Genomic DNA, 17,442 nt, shown 5'->3' on the forward strand with positions numbered 1-17,442 from the left:
TAATGCATTTTTTAGGATTAAAAATTAACATGTGCTCTTTTTTAAAAAAAAATTGTAAAACAGTACAGATTAAAGGTAAAAGTGAAAGTTCTCTCTCCACCCCAATTCCTAAGAATAGCCAATGGTAGTAGCTGCTGTCCTCATCCTCTCAGGCATGTTTATGCATATACAAAGACATACACTCAAAAAGAGGCTTCATTCATTCTAAATAAATTAGGGTGTTACACACACAGGTTCTACAAGGTGCTTTTTGCAGCCAGCACGTTTCATTGACACTCCTCCACCTCTATCCATACAGAACAGCCTGCGTCTCTAATAGCTGCATTGCTCCTATTCTCCTCCCATTACCAGGAAAACTGTAATGAACTCTTTTATTTTCCTGGTATAGCTCTTCCCTGGGCACACACAGCTTGCTTGATTGAATCCATATTTTTGGATTGTTTATCTATCTATCTATCTATATATATATATTTTTTTTTTAACTAAACAGTGTGTACAGAGAAACATATGAGTAATGAGTTCTGGGAGAATTTCTCATCTTTATGACGCTGACTCTCTTCTGTTACTTCAGATATTAACAAGAGTGCCTCAGAAAGACCTTCTCTGACCAAACTCTAAACCAGCACCCCAAGTCACCACTACCCCCTTACCAGCTTCATTTTTCATCATAGCACTCTCACACCCTAACATAATATTATTTATGTGTTTGTTTGTTGATTCATAATCTCTCCAACTTCAGTGTAAGCTCATCAAGGGCAGAGACGTTGCTGTTATATCCTAGTGCCTAGAAAACTTCATAGTAAATAGTTCATGGTAAATAGTAAGTCCAAAAAATATATACTTGATAAATAACCATGTAAGAATAACACAATGGGGCTTCCCTAGTGGCGCAGTGGTTGAGAGTCCACCTGCCGATGCAGGGGTCCGGGAGGATCCCACGTGCCGCGGAGCGGCTGGGCCCGTGAGCCATGGCCGCTGAGCCTGCACGTCCGGAGCCTGTGCTCCGCAACGGGAGAGGCCACAACAGTGAGAGGCCCGCATACAGCAAAAAAAAAAAAAAGAATAACACAATGGATATTAAAATGCATCCCTTCCTGAAATACTGGATTTCCAGCTTAAAGGTGTGTGTGTGTGTGTGTAGCTCTCATCAGAAGCAATACTGACACAATTTGAATATTATCTATAGCGCCAAGAACCAGTTCCTCAGTGTGGATTCTACTGTAAACATTTAAAACTCGTGGAGTTGGGTGGGACTCAGGAAATATTATAGCAGGAAATCAAAGGTCTTTGAACTACCATTCAGTCTTTTCTCCTGCCCTGAAAATCCTTCTAGTTTTGCTAGTACCAGTAAGGGGGATATTGACTTTTTGTCCTACTGTCAGGTAACTTCTTCCCCAACATATTAAAATCACCTTTTTTATCTGGCAGTTTGGTTTTGGTCTGACAGTACAATCAGTGGATATTAAATAAGTATATGATAAGCTCATCACTAGGTTAGACTCAATAGGGTGTGATTTTTCTTTTTTTTTTCTAATTTATTTTATTTTTGGCTGTGCTGGGTCTTCGTTGCTGTGTGCAGGCTTTTAGCTGCGGTGAGTGGGGACTACTCTTCGTTGCGGTGCACGGGCTTCTCATTGCGGTGGCTTCTCTTGTTGCGGAGCATGGCTCTGGGTGCGCAGGCTTCAGTAGTTGTGGCTTGCGGGCTCTAGAGCACGGGCCAGTAGTTGTGGCGCACGGGCTTAGTTGCTCCATGGCATGTGGGATCTGCCCGGACCAGGGCTCAAGCTTGTGTCCCCTGCATTGGCAGGTGGATTCTTAACCACTGCACCACCAGGGAAGCCCTTTTTGTGTATGTGTGTGATTTTTCTTGATATATACTAGGTTGGCCAAAAAGCTCGTTCGGGTTTTTCCGCAAGATGGAAAAACCCGAACGAGCTTTTTGGCCAACCCAATACATCATTATATTGGGTACCACACCTACTAGTAAATGCAAAAATTTAGTACAAGCTTACCTGTCATTCCGAAAGATCTTTGGTAGATACCTTCTGGGGAACCACATGGCCAGAGCACACATCAGAACCCAAAGGATTGCAAGTTCATCAAGCATCTGACCCAGGAAACTAAGGGTTGCATGGAAGTAGACGGATCCAATTCCTAGAATCAATTACAACCAATAAAAAAGGTCACATAGAAGAACAGACTCACAAATTCAATACACTGCTTAAGGATAGCCCTTTCACAAACAGCAATGATCAGGTCACTCTATCTCTCTGAGAAAAGAAACTGAAGGAAGAAACTCACACCACCTAGGCATGCAGACTTCAAGTCTAGAAAGAAGATTTGAAGAAGGGCCCAAACACCAGCACATCAGATCTTTTTTTTTTTTTTTAACATCTTTATTGGAGTATAGTTGCTTTACAATGGTGTGTTAGTTTCTGCTTTATAACAAAGTGAATCAGTTATACAAATACATATGTTCCCATATCTCTTCCCTCTTGCGTCTCCCTCCCTCACACAGATCTTTAATAACTGCACAAACACACTCTGTCTTCATCCACCTGTTCATGGGAACAGGCAGTAAATAAAAGTCAACATTCTCTCACTGTTAAGAATTCCCAATCTGCCTGTGGAAGGAAATGAAAATTATACAAGTATTTCCCAGAATAATGAAGGATCAAACATTTGATCCTTCATTTGTTTTCTTTTTTTTATTTTAGTCCATTAGAAACCACAGTTTCATCAGACTTCAATTGTTTCACATGACTTTCTTCAGAAGTTCACAGAAAACTGCACTGGCACAACACCAGTAGCTATTACATAAATGAATTCTCAAACGCAATTGTGATAACTACGGTCAACCTTGCTATCAAGCCCAAAAGAGTCCTCCTTTTGGCATCTAGCAAACAACATAAAAGTTTGCTAAGACGTCAGAACGACTTTGGTTTACAAAACATAATGTTCAAAGGGGTCAGGGAGTGTGCAGAATTCCATTTCCTCCCTTTCAGCCCGTGCTCGCAAACGAATCCACTTACCCACTACAACTAACAGAGTCCATATTAAGTAGATGCCACTGTTGAAGCATGTTGCATATTGACGAAACAAGCACATGCAGATGGGCGGTAAAATGAAAAACAAGACGTTGCTGATCTGGGGGGAGAAAATGTAAAACGAAAAGATGAATATTAAGTAAAAGGGCAAAAAGTAAAGCAGCTTGTTCCCAGTATGTCCTTTGCAAATGGAGATGAATGTGGCCATACATCTTTTTTTAACCAAAAAAAAAAAAAAGCACAACCAGGAAAACTCACAACTTCTTTAATAACACTTTAGGGGGCTCCTTCCCGCCTCTTTCTTTTTTTTTTTTTTTTTTTGGCTGTGTTGGGTCTTCGCTGCTGTGCACGGGCTTTCTCTAGTTGCCGCAAGCGGGGGCTACTCTTCTTTGGGGTGCGCAGGCTTCTCATTGTGGTGGCTTCTCCTGTTGCAGAGCACGGGCTCTAGGCGCCCAGGCTCAGTAGTTCTGGCGCACAGGCTTAGTTGCTCCACGGCATGTGCGATCTTCCCGCACCAGGGCTCGAACCCGTGTCCAGACCAAGGAAATCAAAACTAAACAAAATGCATCGCAAACTCCAGAACTTGAGGTGTAGTACAGGTAGGAATTGGCAACAACAGTAGCTAACGCATGCCTCTGTCACCATCTGGGAACAAGAGGGAATGGGAATGACACAGTCTTTAGAAAGGGGAGAAGGACAGAGTGGTAGAGAAATAAAGAGAGGACAAGACCTTTGGTCAGGGGTGCGATAGGAGCAAGGCTGCTGCTTTTGGTTAAAGTTCAAGACTGAAATCCCTCATGGGGCTGCATCCTTCTGGAGAAGAGGCTACCTTGTTCTAGTTGGCCCATTCTGGTGGGGACCTTTTCCTCTTTCCCCCGCTAGGAGCCCTCTGAGCTACTGGTGACCCTGGGCAAGAGTCTGGATAAATGGCCTCAGCTGTCCCAGGTGGTATGCAGTCTCCAGACTTGGAAATATAGCCAACTCTCATTTATTTACTAAGAAGCAGAGAAGGAAGAATCAGGACAAGGGTCTACATATTATCACAGGCTTTAACTTTCCTTGGAATCATTTAAAGAATCAGAGATCTTTAAAAAAAAAAATCAGAGATCTTTAAGAGTTAAAATGAGAGATCTTAAAGATCATTTGCTTTACAAGGGGATATAACTAAGGGCCCAGAAAGGCTCCCAGGCTGGCCAAAGTCAGAGAGGCAGTCACCCACAGAGCTGGGGCCAGCATCCAGCCACTCCTTCCACTGCCCCAAGCTGATGTTTTTTCGCCTCCAACCCACCCAACCACATTCTGACCTCCTTGGCTTCATGCCTCAATGGGCATCTAAAAATTCTGAATTGCATCACACACTGTGCACCTATGACTTTTATGTGATTTAAACACGGCTCTCCTTTTTGTTAAACACAGAAGTAGGAGGAATAAGAGGAGGTGACAGGGGAGAAGAGGGAGAAAAATGTAATTGTTATACTATAAGTAACTTTCTCCTTTCACGTACATGAATGTGTTCTCCGTGTAAGAAAAAGAATACATTACAAAACTAAAGTCTTCCTTTCTATCCTCCTCCCTGGAGATATCCCCTCTTCTCAGATTCACAATCTTCAATTTCTTTGCATTTATGTAAATACACATATATATCATATATTACAACATTATCATTCTGCAACTTCCTCTCATCATTCGACAACATGCCTTGCAAACCTTTTCATCTTAGCTCACAGAGCTTTATCACACTTGCTGTAAGTGCTGCAGACAGAAGCAGTTTATTGAGCCATTCCCCAGTGGGAGGCGCACTAATTTGCAGCCTCACCTACAGTGCCAGGGAATAAATATAGCACAGCTTTTTACCCCAGTACAGTCATCCCTCGGTATCTGTGGGGGATTGGCTCCAGGACCCCCTCAGATACCAAACTCACCTGGATGCTCAGGTCTCTTTATATAAAATGGCATAATATTTGCATATAACATACACACATCCTCCTGTATACTTTAAATCATCTCTAGATTATGTATAATACTTAATACAGTGTAAATGCTATGTAAATAGTTGTAAATACAGGGATTCCCTGGCGGTCCAGTGGTTAAGACTTCGCCCTTCCAGTGCAGGGGGGGCGAGTGTGATCCCTGGTCAGGGAACTAAGATCCTGCATGCCGCATGGTACGGCCAAAATTTTTTTTTCAATTAAAAAAAAAAAAAAAGACATCAATCTATGAAAAGGAAAAGACCAAATTAGAGGGAGACGCTCTCCTAGACAAAAAGAGGAAGGAACTCCTAAAGAAATACGGAAAAGCAAACAAGTCGTTGGTAAAAGACAGATTCATTTGTTGAAAGACAGATTCAATGGCTCCATGTCTACTGAGAAATGAAACTTCCCCTCAAAGTTGTGTGGCTCACTAAAGTTGAATAGTTCAGCCAGGGGGTATTTTTTAAAGCCTATTGTTGGACTATCCTTTGGAGAATTGGTTTGTTCAATGCCTGCAGAACAGATTTTTTTTTTTCATTAAAAGGAAACCACAATTTTAAAATTTATTATTTCCTTAGAAAGTTCCTCATTCTATGAATTCCTACCAGCCATTTGTACCAAAATAATCTCAGGAACACACTGCAATCTCATCCTGACGCATGTGATTGTGCACTTTCCCAGACAGAGGGTAAATACTGACAAAGCAACAGGCTGTAAGTTTTTCTCAACAGCAAGTTCATAAGCAGCTAGGGGCATTACCCTGGCTGAGTAGACTACGTATCTTAATCGTATGCAGATTCCTAACTGTCCATTCCATTGCTCCCTTTCTGCCTCTGGAACGACCAACTGTCCTGGTATGCCTGGCACTGAGGAGGGTTTCCAGGACACGGGACTTTCAGTTTTAAAACTGGGCAAGTCCCAGACAAACCAGGACAAGTTGGTCACCCGACTCAGAAGCCTTCCTGCAAAATCCCCTACCCCACCTCCACAGTACACCAACCCCAGCAGAGTACTAATAACACCTCAGTGACTTGTACATACCCCTCCTATGGTCCTCACCATCCAGATGACTGTTTGCAGGTCTGGTCTCTGTGATAGGCATACAGTTGCCCAGCAAATGGGTGGGTGGATGGATGGAGGGAGAGACTGATAGATTGACTGATGGATAACTCTGCCCTACAGATAGTGGGATGTGGGCTTTGGCATATAAAGAGAACTCTACTTATCTTGACGATTGGGGGCAGAGCTGATTAGGAGAGGTGACAGATCATGGACTGATTTTAGGCATATATTTTGCTTCAGGACTTTTTTCCAGCCCCAGTTGATTTCCTTCTGTCCTCCTGAGTCCCCAAGAGAATTCCCAAAGGCCAAGCTCGGTGATTAAAAGGCATACCCCCCTTTTCTCCAAAGCTGCTAGGTCTGGAGTCTTTCTCTTTAGTGTGACTGGGCCTTAAAACTTAAAACATAGGCTTCCCTGGTGGCGCAGCGGTTGAGAGTCCGCCTGACGAAGCAGGGAACACGGGTTTGTGCCCCGGTCCGGGAGGATCCCACATGCCGCGGAGCGGCTGGGCCCGTGAGCCATGGCCGCTGAGCCTGCGCGTCCAGAGCCTGTGCTCCGCAACGGGAGAGGCCACAACAATGAGAGGCCCGCGTACTGCTAAAGAAAAAAAAAAAAAAACAAAACAACAACAAAAGAAACCTTAAAACATAAAAAGGAACTCAATTCAATAAAACTTGTATTTACTTTTTTTTTTTTTTTTTTTTTGCGGTACGCGCGCCTCTCACCGCTGGGGCCCCTCCCGTTGTGGAGCACAGGCTCCAGACACGCAGGCTCAGCGGCCATGGCTCACGGGCCCAGCCGCTCCGCGGCACGTGGGATCTTCCCGGACCGGGGCACGAACCCGTGTCCCCTGCATCAGCAGGCGGACTCTCAACCACTGAGCCACCAGGGAAGCCCTAAAACTTGTATTTACAGGAAACAGTACAAAATGTGCAAAAGCAAAAGACTGTGTAAGGGCATGATGTGTTCTTGGAAGAGATATTTGGGCTTGGCTGACGCAAAGGACAATGACAAAATTTGAGGCAATGGAGATTTGCGGGGACCAAAAGCAAAATGCTCTGTACTCCCAAACATGGCCAGTGGGAACACAGATCAGAGTACTCTCTCTGGTGGACCATTAAGCAACAATTAAAAGCCTTTGAAGTAAATACTCCCCTCCACACAGCAATTTCCCATCTAGAATTAGTCCTTGGAGAAGTACATCCAGGTGCCTATTTGAGGACATTCATTGCATCACTGTTCAGAAACCAAAATGAAAACAATAAACAGAAACTTCCTTAAATGTCCACCAATAATGAATTGGCTGGTTTAATAAATTATGGTCAATCCATTAAATGAAATACTGTATAGACATTGTGAAGAGGAAGATAATTCTATATGATCCAATATGGGATTATCTCCAAGACAAATTAAGGGAAAAAACCAAGGTGCAGAAGAGTTTCTGTAGCAGGATCTCAATTGGGTTGTGTGTGTATATACACACTGCACACATATCTTCTATGTCTACACAAATACACGCTTTTGCATGCTTATAAAATGTCTGAAAAGATACGGAAGGGTATTTTTCACTTTATAACTTGCCTACTCTGATTTTTTTTTTTTTACCATGATCATGTTGTTACTTTTATAATAAACAACAATTTCCAAAAACTACTTTAAGGGACTTCCCTGGTGGTCCAGTGGTTAAGACTGTACTTCCATTGCAGGGGGCCCAGGTTCAATCCCTGGTTGGGGAACCAAAATCCCGCATGCCACATGGCACGGCAAAAAAAAAAAAAAAAAAAACTACTTTAAACAAAACTTTTTTTCCCCATATCAAACACCACGATTAGCCTAGAGATCAAATGGTCCCAATGCAGGAGTTTTAAGTTAAAGAATGACTGAACAATAAACACCTGTATCATGCTAAATAAATAAATCTAAAGTAGCTACAACGGCATGTGCATCTTCAAGAGCAGTATTTTAGCAGGATCCAAGTTAGAACGTCCAAGTTCTGACTCTAGTTCTGCCATGTTCTTGACCTTAGCAAGTTGCAAAATCTGTCTAGACCCCAGTTTCCCCCTTTACAAAACGGATGTAATAAATAGCACCCACTGCTGAGGGTGACTGTAGAGTACCCAGCAGAGCTTCAACACATAGCGAACAACTAGCGGTAGCCAGGAGTGACTAAAGTTGCAGTAGTGATGTGCTACTGCCAAGCTCCATTAAGAAGGTTCTAGATCCCCCTCCCAGTCTTCTCCTGATTTTACATCTTCATTCCTTCAAATTTTTTCTCTAAATGAGTAATGATTATTATTTTCTTGTAAAGTGGATAATTAGGCCTGCTGCCTTGTTATGAGGATTTAATGAGATGTTTGTCACCAAGTAATAGCTCGATGTCTTCCTTAATACAGGCATAAGATAAGCATGGGTTTGTCCTGTGATGAGGAACAGAAGGTAACTAGGATGTGAGAAGAAGAGGAGGAAGCGTTTTTTTGGTAAACTCTTTGGATCGACACTCTACAAAGTTTGATGGCCAACTACTTCTCTGAGACCTTCAATCTCTCCACTTTGCTAAAGCAAATTCTGCGGTTTACAAGTATTCCAAAGAATTAGGTTTGCCAGGCAGACCAGCAGAGCTAATCAGCTACAGACACTGCAACTGAAGATCAACAGCTCATTTCTAAAAAAGACTTTGGCACTCACTAAGGAACAGCTCCAATGGGACTAGATTAAAAGTTAAGACAAAATAAGGTCTTCCCCTCATCCAGCACTCTGGGGCTTTTCAAGGCAGACCCAGAGCAGCTATACACTAACATTTTTGGCCAAATAACCAGGCCTGACTCTGCTGGCCTCAGACTCCACAGATAATTACCTTGCTGGGTGTGTGAGAACCTGTCCCCAAGCTGTCATTTCTTCATTAACTCTGGTGAAATCCTTAGTAGTACTCTCCACTTACAAGTGGAGAAACTGAGTTACTGCTGTTGAAAGCACCCAGCCCTGCTCCAGTTCATCCTCTGAAGGCACCTGTCCACACCTGATAGCATGCTCTGAAACAGGTTGTACAATAGGTGAAGGGTGGCCACCTCCACTGACTGCACCTGTCACAGCGTCTAGGGGCAGCAGAGGGCCAGGTTTCCTTGAGGAATTAATTCGGTCATAAAAAAAGGAGGAACGTTTGCTGGGAGGGCAGCAGTGGATTTCAGCAAAGAGGGGAGGGAGAGTGCAGGCTCTGGATTGTGGCCCCAGCCATGCCAGAAATGTACGCAGAGCAGCTCCCCTCTGGAGAGCTCAGTTTTCTCATCAATGAATAAGAGAGGGACTAGCTCATGGGAGATCCTTCCAGGCAAGAAGTATTTGACTCACGCCAAGGACATTCTCTCCAGCAAATCTAAGGGGAAAATCCCAAAGAACAATCTCAAATTCACAGCGACTTTTAAACCGGGAGTTCCTGTCTTCCATGTTAGGGCAGTGAAATGAAAAGCCACAGAAATGACCATGCAAAGTCTCACATTTTGGTACCAGAATCCTGAGGCATGGGCATAGCAAAAAGAAGAGGCATTTCCTTCCCAACTGCAGGCTTTCTCTCCCACAAAGACTAAAAGCACACAGGATTCTGCAGTGGGGAAGTTTCGTCTTGCCCACATCTAGAGACCTAGGCAAGTCCATAAAACACGCACACGATCCCTCCCACATTTCCCTTTCACTTCCCAGGTTTAATAACTGAAGAATGCACAGGCCTGCGGGAGCTGAACTTGGGGCTGGTGTGAAACTCTGTACTAAAGGCAAGGAAATAAGAACTCGAAGCAATTAACTTAATTCTGGCCCAAAGGAACTCGACCTATTATTGGTGTACGCTTGGGGCGGGGCCAACCTTCGGAGTGGGCCCCGCCCCAGAGACCTGCCGGGAGGTCTCCCCGTTTCCCCGGACTCCTAGAGCAGGTGCTCAGGGCAAAAACGCACAATGCGACCCAAGTGCGTCACGCCACAGAGATCCTAAGGGACGAAGGGAGTAGTCCTGGCGGGTTCACCGCCCCCAATGACCCAAACTGGAAGTATGGGCTGACACGGAGCACTGACTCCGGGACAGGTGAGGACCAAACAAGACAATAGAGCCATCAGAAAGAAATGACTTAGAGGAGGATGAGCCCAGATGTCGGCGATAGGGACAGGAGAGGAGGACAGATGGAGAACTGGAAGGCGCGCAGGGGAGGGGGCGTGGGTCGACTCTGGCCCTGGAGCGAAAATGCCCCAGATGCACGCACAGACCCAGGTCCAGGCTCCAGGCGCCGCGGCGCTTGGGGACAGCCCCCTCCCGCGAGCCCGGCTGCCATCCCCACTCCCGCACTCCGCACCGTGTTGTAGAACTCGGCGATGGCAGGCACGATGGTGTAGTTGTCCTCGCACCAGTCCACCTCCGAGCTGCCAGCCCGCAGCTGGTCCCACCAGTGCGGGGAGCTCATGGCCGCTCTGGGGCATTGGAGAAGCTGCTCCCGCAGCCGAGAAGAGGCCAGAGCTGCTGCTGGAAACCAACTGCGGTGGTGGCCCCAGCGGCGTCGGCTTTATGCACCACGGGGCAGCCGCCGGATGTGGCGCCTCCTGGGCCGGCCTCTCGCGGCTCCGCTCTACAGCGTAGGACGTGACTGGCTCGCAAACCCCTCCCTCGGCTCCGCCCCGTGGGGGAGCCCGCGGGACCTTGAGCTCCGGCCTCGCCCACCCCGGAGGCGGGATGCGCGGGGGAGGGGAGAGTGGGGTTGGGGAGGGGACCTGTCTCCTCCTCCCCCACCCCTGGACGCGTCTGTCGCCAGCAGGTGGCAAAGGCCTCGACGGGCCTGCCCACGCCCACCTTGCGGCTCAGACTTGCAGGCGGCTCAGACTTGCAGGCGCCCCCCTACCCCAGTTGCGCAAAGAGCGCCAGAGCCCGCCCTGGCAAAAATGTGAAAACCCAGAAATTAAGAAACCCAGGAGGACCCGGCCCCTACGAAATCGTGGCAGTCTTTGCTCGGACTTGCCTGCATGTCGGCGAATATGTCCGAGTGCACGTGGCACGCCTGCACTCACGGCCGAGAAAAGCCCTCAGTCCCTCCGGCTTGCTTGGTGCGGTGGGCTAAGGCAGGAAGACCTTGGAGTCAGTCTGCAGTGGAGCCGAGGACTCTCCCATACAGCCTCTGCCACCCGCACCTGGGTAGAGCGCTTCTGCAGTTTTGAATAACTTCCTGCCCGCGGTCCCGTGGACTCCAGTGTTAGAAGGTAGTCTTCGTTTACACATAGGGTCAAACTTCAGCTATCCCAGTCCCCAAAAGATGCAGTGTGGCTGGTATGACACCTCCAGAACATCCCAGGTACAAGAGATGATGACAGGTATGTTGCACTTACTATGTGCCAGGCGCTGTTTGAAGAGCTTCCGAGTGTGTCACTCATTTAGTGCTCCCAGAGGGGATCCTGCGAAGTGGGTTCTATCAGCAATGCCATTCCAGCTAGTAAGTGTCAGCGCTAGAAATCAAATTCAGGATGATCTCAGATGTGCTCATCACTGCTTTGCTTTTGCTGCTGTAACTATTCTGTAGTTTCTAAACCAAAGCTAATCTGGTTCCAGCGATTCCTGAAGAAAGAGAAAACTGTCATTTTGGTTTTGGTCATAGCTCTGGTCCTTCTTCCTTGGGCAGTTCTAGGATTCCAGGTCAAGATGGCGGTGGCAGAATAGGCCCTGGTCAGGTGACTGTCAGTAGGATCTCTTTGCTCCAGCCGTCATGGTACCCGGAAGGCCAGAACCTCCCCAGAGGCTGACCTCTCTCTGGCTTGACAGTCCCCTTGGACCCTGGCTGGTGTTCCAATGCCTTATGCCCCCAGTGTCCTTCTTCCACAGGTACCTGCACAGACACTCACTTGTCTTTCCAGCTCTTCATCACTGGCAGAAACTGCAAGGCCCACTCCTCTCCTAGTCTCCAGGAAATCCAGCTTTCTCCACCCAGAGCCAGACCACACTCCTCCTTTGAACTTTGTCCCAACTCCTATCGTGTCCTCTTCCTAAACAGCCAGTTCCACTGTGTCCTGAAATTCAGGACCCAGTCACCTTCTCTTAAGGTCAGAATTACCCAGATCTGCAGGATACCCAGCGTGAGCTGGCCGCTGAAGTGGGAGGAAGAAAACATTTCCCACAGACACAAAAGAAAAGTACATCAGTTAATTTCTCAGTGTCTCACAGTGCTACACCAACTGCCCAACAATAGTTCTCCATGTTAAGGTTTTACTCCTTCTAATATTTTAGGTGGAAATGTGTTCATATTCATTAATTCTGATGGTGTAAAACACACCATCATTTCATATGCCAGTGGCTCTCAGAGTGTGAGATCCCTTTCAGGTCAAAGCTCATTTCCTATTAACACTATGACATTATCTACCAGGGAAGCCCCAATGCTGGCACAATCTTGATCTTACCTGAAGGCATCGACAGAAGGTTTTCAGACAACAGGCAGCATGTTTCTTTTCCAGATGGTCTTTATACAACTTGCTGACGGAAACATGGAGATTACAGTTGCCAAGTCTTCCCACCAGGAATAACCACTGAGTTTGTGTGTGTTCAGGCAGTGACAAAACATCTCAGTTGTCACCTGATCAACCATGACTATAAAATGCCATTCATTGTAAGATGAACCTGAAATTCAGAAATGTTACAATGCAGAACAGTGTGAGTTTTAACATCAATGAAATTTGGAATTTGCTGGATATTATTCATTCTTCTCTCCAAGTCCTGCTAAGAGAATGCTAGGGAGTTTTCCTCCTACACGGGAACTCTTATTGTCGGTGACAGTTCTGTTTCAGAATCAAAGCTGACCCCTTGGATTCTGTCTAATTAAAACTGAACAGAGAGACGGTGCTTAAGCCAAAAGCCATTGGTGAGCAGCATGAAGGATGCAAGTTACATTACTCCAAATATGCCTGTGTTGATTTTCTTGGAAGCGTTTTAACAGTTTTCTGATGTTTTCATCCACTCTCTACATTGCTAACATTTTCTCAATGAATATAACCTTAGTCAATTACCTAATGATAGGTCATGATGTTAATTTTTTATATAAATTTATTTATTTAATTTATTTATTTTTGGCTGCGTCGGGTCTTCATTGCTGCGCGTGGGCTTTCTCTAGTTGTAGCAAGCAGGGGCTACTCTTCGTTGTGGTGCGCAGGCTTCTCATTGCGGTGGCTTCTCTTGTGGAGCACAGGCTCTAGGCACGCGGGCTTCAGTAGTTGTGGCGCACAGGCTCAGTAGTTGTGGCTCGCGGGCTCTAGAGCGCAGGCTCAGTAGTTGTGATGCACGGGCTTAGTTGCTCTGCGGCATGTGGAATCCTCCCAGACCAGGGCTCGAACCCATGTCTCCTACACTGGCAGGCGGATTCTTAACCCCTGCGTCACCAGGGGAGCCCCATGATGTTAATTTTGAAATGGACTTATATTAAGAGTATGTTGCCTTAGCAACTACCATTAATGGTTTAATACAAAATCTGATATCTGGAGTAAAAAGAGCTTGGGGAGAGTTGGGGTAAGGATGGGGGGGTGACAGCAGAGAACAAGGTGCTGCTGAGTTCTGACGATGACTTTGCTTCTGGTGCTTTTGGTCTAAAGATGGGTCAGTGATAGAGATCTAGGAGAGAGCAGTTTTGGAGAACTGCCCTTGCAGGGAAGTCAGGATGCCAGCATCCTCTATTTTTACAGAAGTTATAACTTTTTTTTTTTGGTCTAAGTAAATATCTGATAATAAATATCCAGTTCAACTGGTCCCACAAGTAGAAACCAAAAAAAAAAAAAGAAAAGCAAAAGAAAAGCAAATGCTTGTGTAAATGAAGCAAGAAGTGCATGATCAAAGATGAAATTTTCTGTTTGGCCAGAGTTTTTCATCACTGGTCATGCTTGAGGCTTATTGTTTAGGCCAGTAACTCTCAAGGTATGGTCCCCAGACTGGCAGCATCAACACCACTTAGGAACTTGTTAGAAATGCAAAATTCTAGGTCCATACCCCAGACCGATTGAATCAGAAACTCTGAGGTTGGAATCCAACAAGCTCTGGCTTAACAAGCCCTCCAGGTGATTCTGACCCACTCTCATGTATGAGAATCACCATTTTAGCCAATGTGTGGTGGAGCAAAAATTCACTCTGGGCCATACACTTTGCTTTCCTGGAAAACCAAATCCAAGCCAAGACTGCTGCTGCTACCAAGAAAAAGAAGAAGAAAAGAGGAGCCCAATGAAGGAAGTCATCCTTTTATCAGGCTCGTCACCAGGAAACTGGGGCCCGGAGTCTGGCCCCCTTCTCCAGCTAGGAGGGAAACAAAAAAAGTCACCAAGGATTTTTTTTTTTAATAGTTTTTTTTTTTTGGTTGGTTGTTTTTCATTGTATTTATTTATTTTTGGCTGTGTTGGCTCTTCGTTTCTGTGCGAGGGCTTTCACTAGTTCCGGCGAGCGGGGCCCACTCTTCATCGCGGTACGCGGGCCTCTCGCTGTCGCAGCCTCTCTTGTTGCGGAGCACAGGCTCCAGATGAGCAGGCTCAGTAGTTGTGGCTCACGGGCCTAGTTGCTCCGCGGCATGTGGGATCTTCCCAGACCAGGGCTCGAACCCGTGTCCCCTGCATTGGCAGGCAGATTCTCAACCACTGCACCACCAGGGAAGCCCTGGATTATTATTTATTTATTTTTTTAATCTAAGAAGTCTCCAGGCTCAGAATTATGGGGGAGGGCTGCAGGAAGCAGGACCTTGCCAGGGAAACACTAGTGCACCCACTCCAAGAAAGCAGCCACCTTTGCTGCCATGGGTGCTCTCTGGTTGTTTACTGACAGCCGTCAGAGGCCACTTTCTGCAGTTGTCACTAGGCCTCTCTTTAGAAGTGCCTCTCTCCTTTCTCTAATCTGTGCTGGAAAACCACAAACAATGTTAGGACTGGGTGTATGTTGATTCTGATAGGAGGTCTGAGGCGTTGCCCATGCCTGAAGTGCATGGAAGTTGTTAACATGTGTTTTGACCTCTGCTTTTGGATAGAGAAGCTGTTCCTTTGTTCAATAACTGTAGCTTGCAACAGCGTAGCAGCAATTTGGAGCACCTGCTTTGTGCCAGGCTCTATATTAAGTGCTGGGTAACAGGAGACAAAAATATCATTCTTGCCCTGGTTGAGCTTAGTCTAGTAGAAGCACACAAACCATTAGAATACAACACGACAATTGCTGAAACGGAGGTGCAGACACAGAACGGGGAAGCAGAGCAGTAGGGGGCCCAAGTCTGCACTGAGAGCCAAGGGGGGCTCATCAGGGGAGACAGCCTCCAGACTGAGATGTACAAGGTGAATAGGATTTTACCAGGCAGAGCACCGAGCGGGGCGGGGGTGAATTCTTTAGAACGAATAGTATGTGCAGAAGGATGGAGGTCTGAGAAAGTGTAATAATTCAGGAAACTTCAATACTATGTTTCAGCTGGAAACGTGGCAGAAGAAGAAGCTGAATGAAACGACTAATGATGTGAAAAGAGTAGGTCTTTAGGAAGGAAACCTTGATGGCTGAAGAATAAAATAGACGTCAGAAACTACTGATAGGCTTCCCTGGTGGCGCAGTGGTTGACAGCCCACCTGCCGATGCAGGGGACACGGGTTCGTGCCGCGGTCCGGGAGGATCCCACATGCCGCGGAGCGGAGGGGCCCGTGAGCCATGGCCACTGAGCCTGCGTGTCCGGAGCCTGTGCTGCGCAACGGGAGAGGCCACAACAGTGAGAGACCCACAGTACCACAAAAACAAACAAACAAAACAAAACAAAACAAAACAAAAAAAACTACTGATAATGTTTCTCAGTAATCCAGGTGCGGGATGATATGGGCATGACTAAGATATGCATTCGTTCTTTTGCATCTTTTACATAATTACTGAATATGTGATGGGCTCTAGACAGTTTTCTAGGTGCCAAGGATAACATCGTAAACAAAGCAGATGCTGTCTCTGCCCTCACAGAACTTGCAGTCTAGGGGGAAAGTCAGAGATTAAATATTGCATAAATAACTCATTACAGTTGTGCCACATGCTGTGAAAAAGTACAAGTCCCGTGACAACAGAGAGCAGTGGATGTGATCTTGTCTGAGGATGTCGGGGAAAAGGCTTCCCCGAGGAAGTGAATTCTAAGCTGAGAAAAGTGAAGTTTGAGGCAGGGGTAAAGGAATTGAATAAGGAATGTGACGGAGATATAAAATAGTAGTTGTGATAGATTGCACTATGGATTTGAGATACTTGATGCACTTTCCCAACCCACGGATATGGGACTTGACTTTGTCATTGGCTATGGAAAATGAAATGTGCATGGAACTGATTTGTCCACGACTGAGCAGAGGCTTTGAAACTGATTCATTGTCCTGCCATTCCTCATTTCCCTTTGCCATACCCCATATTGGGACTGCTTCTTCAGCCCGGATCCCAGAAAGAAGACACCTACAGCAGAACAGAGCTGAAGTCGACTCACGGCCAACTCGTAACTTGAGCAAAAAATATAACTTTGTGCTGTCAACCACTGAAATTGAGGGAAATTGTTTCTTGCCTCAGAATAACCTAATGAAGGCTGACAAATACAGAAGGAGAATTAATAAAACTTAACTACCGATTAGAGGCAGGACATGAAAGAGTGGGTGGAAAATACAAGAGAACTTCAAACAGTGTAGCCTGAGTGATCAGAAGATGGCTAGGTTACTAACCCAAAAGGGAAGATAAGAGGGAAAATAATGGTTTAGGCTTTGATGTGTTGAATTAAAGGGCAGGCTGAACATCTAGGAAGATATATTCTTTCAGCAACTGGAAAGGCAAATCAGGAGACCAAGGACAAGTCAGGATTAGAGAGAAAGACTTGTGGATCATGATTATAAAAGTGATACCTGAGAGCTCTGGGGTAAGTGAGCTCACTGGGGCTCAGGAGGGAGAGAGAGTGGAGGCTGGCAGAGGGCAGATCCTTGGTCGTGCCTGCATTTTCAGAGGCCTGAGTGACAAGGAGGCACAAGTCCTGGCAGACGAGGAGCAGGCATGCTGGGTTGAGAAGTAATCAAGGGTGCAACACCACCTACAAAGCAGCCTTGACCCCCAAAATAGTGAACCTAAACCATATCAAAACTCTAGCTCTCGGGGCTTCCCTGGTGGCGCAGTGGTTGAGAGTCCGCCTGCGGATGCAGGGGACACGGGTTCGTGCCCCGGTCCGGGAAGATCCCACGTGCCGTGGAGCGGCTGGGCCCGTGAGCCATGGCCACTAAGCCTGCGCGTATGAGAGGCCACAACAGCGAGAGGCCCAAACTCTAGCTCTCACTACCAATTCACAGGAGGTGAATCACCTGGAGATCTTGTTAAAAATGTTAAAAATGCAGATTCTGATTCAGT

At 46.2% G+C, this 17,442-nt stretch overlaps 1 protein-coding gene across 7 annotated transcripts in view; it reads right to left on the reverse strand.

Annotated features, from left to right (window-relative positions):
* The window catches only part of ACER2 (alkaline ceramidase 2), a 109,885-nt gene extending 99,236 nt beyond the window's left edge, over positions 1 to 10,649 (reverse strand). For 5 of the 7 annotated variants that reach the window (XR_012332489.1, XR_004526999.2, XM_073806095.1 and 2 more), the window contains exons 1-3: positions 10,412 to 10,648; positions 3,033 to 3,147; positions 2,013 to 2,154 (exon numbers count right to left, since the gene is read on the reverse strand). Coding sequence is in view for 5 of the 7 variants with exons in the window: in XM_073806095.1 (XP_073662196.1) it covers positions 2,013 to 2,154; positions 3,033 to 3,147; positions 10,412 to 10,519 (365 nt within the window). In the remaining 2 variants the exon portion in view is untranslated. Of the gene's footprint in view, positions 1 to 2,012; positions 2,155 to 3,032; positions 3,148 to 10,411 lie in introns of all 7 variants that reach the window. The other 2 variants (XM_073806092.1, XM_073806093.1) reach the window with 1 other exon arrangement.
* Positions 10,650 to 17,442: the final 6,793 nt, after the last annotated feature.

Source organism: Tursiops truncatus, chromosome 6 (genome assembly GCF_011762595.2).
Source record: "Tursiops truncatus isolate mTurTru1 chromosome 6, mTurTru1.mat.Y, whole genome shotgun sequence".
In the NCBI taxonomy this organism is placed as follows: Eukaryota; Metazoa; Chordata; class Mammalia; order Artiodactyla; family Delphinidae; genus Tursiops; species Tursiops truncatus.